At 35.9% G+C, this 10,557-nt stretch overlaps 1 protein-coding gene across 3 annotated transcripts in view; it reads right to left on the bottom strand.

Moving 5' to 3' along the window:
- Window positions 1–10,554, bottom strand: part of NOX4 (NADPH oxidase 4) — a 154,682-nt gene extending 144,128 nt beyond the window's left edge. For 2 of the 3 annotated variants that reach the window (XM_005879341.2, XM_005879340.2), the window contains exons 1-2: window positions 10,483–10,549; window positions 9,745–9,840 (exon numbers count right to left, since the gene is read on the bottom strand). In XM_005879341.2, coding sequence (XP_005879403.1) covers window positions 9,745–9,840; window positions 10,483–10,539 — 153 coding nt within the window. In that variant the 5' untranslated portion in view covers window positions 10,540–10,549. Of the gene's footprint in view, window positions 1–9,744; window positions 9,841–10,482 lie in introns of all 3 variants that reach the window. The other variant, XM_005879342.2, reaches the window with a different exon arrangement.
- Between the last annotated feature and the right edge of the window lie 3 nt (window positions 10,555–10,557).

Here is a 10,557-nt window from a genome sequence, read left to right as displayed (position 1 = left end):
CATCATAAATTTGTTTACTACAACTTTGTATTAGAAAGAAGGAAACTATTGATTTCAGCCATTCTTACAGGTGTGAGGTGACATCTCATTGTTGCTTTAATTTTCATTTCTCTGATGATTATTGACGGTGAGCATCTCTTCATATGTCCATTGGTCATCTGTATGTCTTCTTTGGAAAAGAGTCTATTCAGGTCCTTTGCCCATTTTTATTTTTTTAAATATATTTTTTATTAATTTCAGAGAAGAAAGGAGGAGAGATAGAAACATCAATGATGAGAGAGAATCACTCATCAGCTGCCTCTTGCACGCTCCCTACTGGGGATCGAGCACGCAACCTGGGCATGTGCCCTTTACCAGAATCGCACCTCGGACCCTTCAGTCTGGAGGCCAACGTTCTATCGACTGAGCCAAACCAGCTAGGTCCATTTGCCCATTTTTAAATTGGACTGTTTGTTAATTTGGAATTGAGCGGTATGAGTTATTTATTAATTTTGGGCATTAACCCTGTATCACCTATCAAAATGGCTATCATCAATAAATCCACAAACAACAAGTGTTGAGGAGGATGTGGAGAATAAGAAACCCTCGTGTACTGTTGGTGCAGCCACTATGGAAAACAGTATAGAGGTTACTCAAAAAGTTAAAAATAGAACTGCCTTATGACCCAGTGATTCCACTTTGGGTATTTATCCCAAGAAACCCAAAAACTAATTCAAAAGAATATATGCACCCCTTTGTTTATTGCAGAGATTCACATTAGCCAAGATACAGAAGTTACCCAAAAGCCTATCAGTTGACAAGTAGATAAAAAAGTGGTGCTACATACATGCAATTGAATATTACTAGGCCATGAATAAAAATGAAATATTACCATTTGTGACTTAGAGAGGGTATTATGCTAAGTGAAGTAAGTCAATCAGAGAAAGACAAATACAATATGATTTCAATTATAATGCGGAATTTAAAGAACAAAATAAATGAACAAACAAAATTGAAACAGACTCATAAACATAGAATATTTAAACATATATCCTCAGATTCATAGACTAAACCATCACAGACGGATGGTTGCCAGAGGGGAGAGGAGTTGGGGGAATAGGTGAAAAAGGTGAAAGGATTAAGAAGTACAAATTGGTAGTTACAAAATATAGTCAATAATATTATAATATTGCTGTACACCTGAAACTAATACAAAATAAGAATGAATGTATACTATAATTGAAAAATAAACATTTTAAAAAAGAAGGAGCCAGCCAGTGTTGCTCAATGGTTGAGGGTAGACCTATAAATCAGGTCGCGGTTTGCTTCCCGGTCAGGGTACCTGCCCAGGTTGTGGGCTCAGTCCCCAGTGTGGGGCATGCAGGAGGCAGCCAATCAATGATTCTCTTTCATCATTGATGTGTGTGTGTGTTTTCTCTCTCGATTCTCTTTCATCATTGATGTGTGTGTTTTTTTTCTCTCTCTCCCTACCTCTCCTTTCCTCTCTTAAAATAATAAAAATATATTTTAAATAAATGATGAATAAAATTAAAAAGGAAAGTAACACTTTTCTAGGTGCTCACACTCATTTTTTCCTCATCCTATTTAATCCCCTCCTTTTAAAAAATCATACCAGAGAGAAATTAGGTGAAACTATGCAAAATGGCCATTTTTGTAAATCAAAATTTTTTAATACTGGAATTTTCACATAGTTCAATTTAATAATATAATTCTCAATTTAAAACTGAGAAAACTAAGGCTTTGAAGATTTCAATACTTAAAGGCATAGCTGCTAAGAGTTAAGGTTGATATTTCAACTTCAGTCAGTTTGTTTACAAAATCCATGTTCTTTTCAGTACATTATGTTACCATTGAATTTTCACAGGTATTACTATATTTGAAATTTAAGCTAATAGTTGCTTCGTGCTTGGGAAAAAGCAATAGTAGACACTGGGTTTTAACTAGAATTAGAATGAATGTCATTCAAAACTTTTAACAGTTTAAATTTTATACATCTGTAATCTGTGAATTAAAAAAATTCATTTTCTTCCTTAAGGATGACACACTCAAGCTTTAAAACCAGTACAATCTAAGACATGTTTTCTTCAGGCAAACCAAAACTAAGGAAGTCTTGTAGACCCATTATGATCCAAGACACTAAACTCTTCCAAGATTTTCATTTGAGTCATTCTCTCGCTGTTTTACATTTTCAAAAATATACAAGATCAAAATAGTTGAAAAGTTCAGTGAGGGGTTCCACAAAGAATGAGCCAAAGCCCAACCCCCAGAAAAATTCCATGTAGGTAACAAATGTCATTCCACCAATGCCAAACAGCAAATGCCATTTGTCAAGTAGAACTTTTATACTGAAGTTCTACATTCCTGTGGTTTAATATGAGTCATTGTGTTCCAATTGAAATCCATTAATATAGACCACTGATGATATCTGCTTGGTTTTCCATTTAGATATTCTGAGCTATGAAAAAAAAAAAAAGGAAAAGAAAAATGTATCTTCACCTTTGTTGGCTTTATAAATGTGCTTTTGGGCCCATGCTTTTCAAACCAAGAGAATGAACAAAGCTCAGAGACACCCAAAGTGACTTATCTAATGAAACTTGGCCAAGGAGAATCAGTGGGAGGTAAAAGCAATCATCATCCTATCTCTTCTGTTTTCTCAATAGGTGGTTCTTATTCTCTTGTTCCACAACAGTCTCCTTTTAGGGTACCCTCACGAACCTTGAAATCCGTGTTCTCATAGGAGAGGGGGTTCACTCAGGATAAGATGCTAACTGGAAGGCATGTAAAAGAGAGTGTATTTGGGGGGACAGGAAGTTAAAAAAGAAAATCAAAATTATAGCATGGGGAAAAAGAAGCTTGTTTGGATCACTGCCACTTCAGATCCTCCAATGGACCTGAGCTTTCCAGATTACATTAAACAAACTACTTGCAATTTTTTTAATCAACTGTTTGAAAACCCTATCATAGGAGAAAGGAATGTGGTCAGAAAGGCTTTCACCATAGATCATTTCATTAATTAAATGGTGTTAATGCACCTACTTAAAAAAAAACACCTGATATTTAAAATGCTTTCACTTTGTGTACATTTCTCATCTCTTCTTGTCTCAAGCTACATCAGATCGCTAATATTCTTGATGTGTCTAGAGACCTTTAACAATTTCCAAATCCATGAAACCCTTAAAAGTATGCATTTTCCCCCTGTAGAATATGTATTGGATTTATTTATCCGTAGATAAGAGTCATTGTCAAATTCAACTTTCCCATTTCTAAAAATGTAAACAAATTCTAGTGATCATGAAATGTCCATCTTTTCCTTACTCTATCTACTTTTTTTTAGTCCCATTATTAGAATGCAACAGAAACTACTTTTCATCACATGGCTTAACCTTATCACATTACAAAGTTACATTAAGACATGGAAACTACGAGGTGAAGTAAGCTCACTCCCATCTAGGTAATTTACCTTTCTACTAAGGTCTCACTCTTAGTTCATGCCTTTGCAAAATCATTAATTATAATATGCCACAGGCCTTCCAGATCCCACATAAGTAGTCACCACTGTAAGTATAAAGCATACTGGATGTTAAGAGCCATGTAATGCTTTTCTGTCATGAATATGAAATCTCATTCCTTTGTCCAAAGTGTCTTTTATGACTCCTAGATGAGCTCTGATAATGGTACCATGGCTGGAGCCTTAAAATCTGGGAGGAATTAACAGAAAAGTATGTGATAACAACCATTTTTTTTAAACATCTGTGATGCTTTCAGTTCTTCAAAGTAGGTCTATATCCATAAAGTCCTCTAATCCTCAGCACAGCACTCTGAGATAAGGGGGTTAGTTTCATCACGTTTCACTGGCTACAGACATGTTAAGTGAATTGTTGTATAGGGCTATACAGGATGAGAGAAGAGAGAAGGAAAAAGAAAAGCAGCATTTTGGGGACTCTTATTAGATAATGGGCTTTATGCTAGGAATTGTAATGCATGAGGAAGTTATTTATAATTTCCATGTTTTAGCTTCCTCTTATGTAATAGCACCTACCGTGTAGATTAGATAAGGCACTGACACTGAATGTATAAAAAATTTAACACCATGTCTGGCCCATGAGAACATTTTAATGAATGTCGACTCTGACTATTATTATTATGTATTTATTTTAATTTTCTTTAGGTTTCACGATAATCTTGTGAAATAGCCATTATTTCCCTTGTTTATATATTGAAGACTCCAAGATTTTATGAAGATTAATAAATGTTCCTTTGAATGAAATGCATTCTACCTCAAACTGAAATTCCATCCAGCAATCGTAACCAAGTTGCCATAAAATGTGTGCCAATTACAAATTTCAGCAGATAGCTGGTATCAGGGTCATGGAGGCAGCCAGAGGTCAAACAAAGGAAAGAATGTTTCCAGTCCTAACATCTGCTATATGCTCACTAAGTTCCTTCCATCTTTACATTTCTATAAATTCTTTTAATATTTTACTTATAAATAATTTATAATATTATGATTTAGTACTATTAATAGTATTATTAGCATTAAAACTAAATCCTATTACTTAGTATTTACAATAATAGCTATCTTTTGCTGAGTGCATATGCACCAAGTGCTAAGCATTTCACCTGCGCTAACATAAGAGGAAGGTTTAAGCCTAACTTTCTTTATAGACGATTTAAACTTAGGCTCAGGGAAATAATTTCTCACAATCATAAAGACAGATAAATGCCTGAGCCAAGATTCAAACTCCCATGTAGTTCCAAAGCCCATGATCTTGTCAGAAAGGAATTAGAGTTGTTTGATTTTCTTCCCCAGAATTACCTCGGCACTTTAAAAATCAATTTTATGATCAATGAAATGCTTAGTATGATGAACTAGAAACACTGACTAGAGATAGAAGACCTACCAACCACATTGAACTTTCCAGTGAGTCAATAAAGAAGACATTTAACTATATCAAGTTGATCTGTCAAATGAGAAATGAACTAGAACAATCCCCAAGGTCCTATAACATTCTGAAAGTCAGCAAGCTCCTCTCCCTTAGACTAGGTGTTCCCCAGGGGAAAGCATATAATATGCAGCCTCCAGAACTGTGAGGAAATAAATTTCTGTTATTTGAGCCACCCAGACTGTAGTACTTACTAGTAGTTATGGAAGCATCAGCAAATTAATGCAATAGGTATCAGGATACCTACTAACTGTACAAATCTGTCACAAGCTTAAGAATAAAAACAGAACTCTTGTGCACTGTTGGTGGGAATGCAAATTGGTGCAGTCACTATGGAAAACAGTATAGAGATTCCTTAAAAAACTAAAATGTTAGATGATAAAAAGACAACAAAGAATTATGGCACATAGAATGTGATTAATAAATTGTAATACTTATAATTAGGTTGAACCACTTGAAATGGCTGATACTTGGTTATTTTTGTTCTATCAAATGGCAATTCCACATGGCTTAGCTTATTGTTACAAAGAGGCTGAGAGCACAGTGGTTAAGAACCGGAATGTTTGGGCTAGAGCCCTACCTCTGTGACTTACTAGCAAGTCACAGAACTTTTCTAATTCAGTTCCTTAGCTGCAAAATTTAAATATCTACTCCATAGGATGGATGAAAGATTAAATAAATTAATCAACACAAAACTTTTAGATTAATGCCTGGTACTTAGTTCTCAATAAATGTAATGTTATTGATATTATTAATAATGAAATGAAGAAGGTACATTTGAAAATCTCTGAACTTAACTCCAACACCCAATTCTATGCTGTTTTGGATGGTGTTGATAAAAGGATTATACAGGGGCCATTTAGCTGTATAAAACAAAGAGGTTAAACATTAAGTGCTAAAATACTGTACAATCAGGAATTATTTAAATAAAAATGTCTCATATTTCCTTAACAATTTGTCTGAGAAAAGTCTGAAACAACTGGAATACTGAAAATATGTTACATTGGGGATAAATTAGTACTTTTCCTTAACTTCTTAAATTACTAAACGTCTTTAAATATCATTTCACATAAGATGAAAAGCTAGAGGTCTATTATGTATAGAGTTTAATAGGTTCTTGCACAGGTTCATAGAGTTGTTCATTGTAAGAGACTAAGTATTGGACTGACAGGATGAACAGATCAGAATGGTAACAAACCCACTAATTGAGTGGCTGATAGTGAGCAAATCACTTCAACCTCATTTTTCTATTTGGGAAACTGAGGAAGAAATCTAAGATATTAAAGCTCTCTTCTAAATCTAAAAGTCTATGAGTCTCTATTTTAAAAAATATATTTTATTGATATTTTTACAGAGAGGAAGGTAGAGGGATAGAGAATTAGAAACATCGATCAGCTGCCTCTTGCACACCCCCTACTGGGGATGTGCCTGCAACCAAGGTACATGCCCTTGACCTAAATCGAACCTGGGACCCTTGAGTCCGCAGGCTGACGCTCTATCCACTGAGCCAAACCGGTTAGGGCAAGTCTCTATTTTAAACAGATTAAGAATATAATGATGGCATCAAAGTAATACAACCTATTTTGCCTGTCAATAAATAGGAAGTAAATTATTTTCAAACAACAGAATATTAAAAAATAAAAGGAAACAAAAAATACACTTAGTTAAAAATATCCCAAATTGAAACCACAGTACAGTATTCTGTGCAATAAAGGGGGAAAAGTTAATGATCAAGCCTTTTCTGAAATTGATAGGAGGCATATACTCCTCCTCAGCAGAATTCAAGCTGCCTAGGCTAGCACTGAAAACAATACTGACTTAAAATCCTAGGTCCATTGGTCCTTAGACTCCATTCTCTGACCTTAAGAAACTTACATGACATCAGATTTCTGTCTCTGAAATATGTTAATTATGATATAACTTCTAGGTCTCTTGAGAGGGTAAATTAGTTAATGTTTCTAAGTCACTTAAAGGATAATGATTGACCAGAGAAAGATCATCATTGTGAAATCAGAAAAACAAAACAAAACACTCAATGCTCAAGACATTCTTCTCATTAACATAGGTATCTCAATAAGAGCTTTAAAAAAATGATCTTTAAAAAAAGATCTTCATGACCATGACCATATAGAAGATCTAGAATAATAATTGCAAGGCAAAGCAAAAACAATTTACATTCTCATTATGGCATTATAAGAATAAGTAGGTTAAAAGTGAACAGTCCATATACATATGTTAGTTTTGGGGGAAAGATATAAAACCAAGACACATTGAATCTGGTATCATTAAACTCATTCTCTCCTCCAATTAAAATGTTTATATCAATTAAGTGATATCCTTTAATTGTTAAAATGTCAGAAATACAACTCAAATAGGTGACTATAAATGTGAAGGTTTCTATAAATAGTATTCTCAGTTAAATTGCTTTGACATTTCAAAAAATTTAACAAATTAATTTTTTAGAGTTGGTCACAACACATTAGTTCTTCCATTAAAGTACGAGCAACTACATTTTCCAACACTTGAAAATAAATAAATCGCAAAAACAGATTTAATCTTAAATAATCAATGGAGTCCTTTATTTAAAAAGTAATGTTACCCCAATAAATGGAATTTTTAAAATAGTTGCTATAGGAAGATGGAGGACGTTACTGTTTGGTTTGTTCATTTGTTTGAATGTTGCTTTGGCTTTCCTCAAAGGTTGCTCTTCCCTCTTACATAATTCTAAGATTCCAATATTCACAGCATGTCATAATTAAACATCTTCTAGAAAGTACACAGTCTGATTAGCACATTAACTCAGGCATAAACCAGCCGTGACCATGCTGCCTCCAGGACTGGGTCAAATCAGTCTTGGAAAGAACAATCATGATGAAACTTGACATATTAATTCCAATATTATTTTATCTTCCATCATTTAAGATCTTCTTTTCCCTGTCAGTTCTTTTTTTAAAATATATTTGTATTGATTTCAGGGAGGAAGGGAGAGGGAGCTATAGAAACATCAATGATGAGAGAGAATCATTGATCATCTGCCTCCTGCACACCCTACACCAGGGACTGAGCCTGCAACCCAGGCATATGCCCTGACCAGGAATCAAACAATGACCTCTGGGTTCATAGGTCGACAATCAAGCACTGAACCACACCAGCTGGACTCCTTGTCAGTTCTTACTCTTTAATTTTGGTGAGAACAGTCTCTTAGCCTACTAGTAATAAAAATGGCTATCTCAGTTCTGAAAATTAAATACCTTTACCTTCATTCTCAAAGGCTCCCATCACCAGATTAGGGAAAATTCAGAGATGTTTTTACAGTTACATATCAATAACTAAAGCCCACAACTTACCCTCCAATATCAGCTCCTATTTTGAAGAGGGAGAGCAAGAGGACTACCTATATTCTGATGTCTTTTTATTGAACTGAGTTTTGGCTTGGTGCTTGCTTTCAAGCAGAATTAAGTGCATATGGCCATGAGGGTGAGAATATCTTCCCCACAGTCTACACTGTGCTGCCCAAAATGGTGGCCACTAGCCATAGATGGCTGTTGAGCATGTAAAATATGTGTAGAGCCATCAAGGAACTAAATTTTTAATTTTATAAATGTTATTAACATAAATTAAAATTTAAAAGCTGATAATCATTTGTGTTATTGAAAAAGCTTTAAATATGTCTGGAACAACTTGAATATGGGAATCCACTATAACATCTGTAAAAGTTTCTGATCTCTAAACATCGGTCAAGTATTTCTGATGAAAACTTACTGACTGAACTGTAACAGGCATATGTGTAAAGCTATATTTCAAAGAATTAACAAACAAAAATAATATAAAATACCTAATTAATAATTTTTTTCAAATATTGATCACATATTGAGTACTTCAATCTATTATACTACTTTGGATATATTATTAGAAATAAAATATATTCTTTAAGTTAATGCCACTGGCTTCTTTTTAAATGTTACTACTAGGAAATTTTAAGTTACATATGACTCATGCTATATTTCTACTGGGCAGCACAAATAATGAATAAATACTAACCAGTGGCCTAAGTATCTGAGATGGGCCAGTGAAGCGGTTTAGAAAATCTGTGTAGTATGAGAAAGAAGCAAAAGGCCAGACAGCAGTGTGTTCAAATCTGAGGGACTTGAGCAAGCCATTCTGTTTCCGTAGCCTGTATTGCTCCATGTGTAAAATGGGAAGAATAGTTTCCTGGCTTAAACTAAATATTTATAAAGTTATAAAGTGCCTGGTTTATCATCGGTTTAAATAAACTGCTGAATAAATAGTTTTGCAATGGAAAGCAGAGACTTCAAACAACTACTAAGAATTACCCGCTTCTCAGTGTCAATGAATACTGCCTCTGACACATACTTTGCGAGACCTAGAAAGGAAAGACTACAGAAATCCTCTGCATGAGCTTACGGGCAGGCTGAAGTCTTGATGAGTGAAAAGTAAAAGCCTGTCATCGGTTGGTCCTTCTGGCCACGCAGATCTTTCAGGGCACTTTGCAGCTAGCTGACAAGAAGAAGCAACTTTTCTTAGGCGCTACTAGCCTCCTCTGACAGTTTCATCCACTTCACTCTAGCAGACGTTATCTTTGGTACTTAAAAGAGTCAGTCATTTTAACCCAGAAAAGTATAAATGATAAATCAAGAAAATTTGACCCACTTGAGAGATTAACAAATATTTCACAGTGAACAACCAATGTTTCTTTAATGAATGGAAGAACTGATGAAGGACTGCAGCAAGGTCTGCCTCCATTGAACGCATTGCACCGGGCCACCCAACTCCCACTTACCCCCAACATCTGGTGGAGGTAGTGGTACTCTGGCCCTTGGTTATACTGCAGGAAGGTTTTCCAGAAAAGCAGGACGTTCAGGGCCAGCCAGATCAGCTAAATCACACAAAAGGAGAGAGAAAACAAAAAGTAAACATAAACATGACCTGATGAATGGAAACCTGAAGTACATTCCTTGGACACAATATTTTCAATGGAACCTCAATTAGTAACAGCGGAAAGCAATCTGAAAACCACTCCAAGAAAAACACATCTGACCTCACTCAGCCCCTGCACCCAAGAGGAAGCATTTGGGCTGTCAACAGGTCTCCTGGATGATTTGCAGACATCCCTTGCTTGCAGGGCAAAAACGGGACTCAGAAATGAGTGATAGCACCCGGTCCCCAGCGATGTGTATTGTTAAAATACACCATCAAGCGGAAGCATTCTGGGCAGAGAGCAAAGAAGGGACGATGTTTAAAGGGTTAAGAAAAGGCTGAGTTCATTACAGTGATCCCTTCTCCCTTCCTCCACAGCCGCTCACCCCTCGGGGCAGAGGAAAGGTCTCTGGCTTTTGCAGAAAGGGTGGTATCTTTATGATCTCCGGGTAGTAACCGCGGGAAGTTTACTGAGTTGAGAATGTTCGGATTCGAGGCAAAACTTCCACTTCCAGCCTCCCACCCGCGCACGCTCGGAGAATGAATCAAAATCTCTCTCCAGGAGAGACCAAACGCGGGGACAGCCTGCCCGCCATCCTACCAGGCAGAGGTGTTTAACCCCTTCGTTGTCCAGCCAGCTCCTCCAGGACACAGCCATGCCGCCCCGCTGCGCCTG

This window comes from Myotis brandtii, unplaced genomic scaffold (genome assembly GCF_000412655.1).
Source record: "Myotis brandtii unplaced genomic scaffold, ASM41265v1 scaffold594, whole genome shotgun sequence".
NCBI lineage: Eukaryota > Metazoa > Chordata > Mammalia > Chiroptera > Vespertilionidae > Myotis > Myotis brandtii.
Note: the sequence above shows the minus strand (reverse complement) of the source record. Positions and strands in the feature narration are given on the sequence as shown.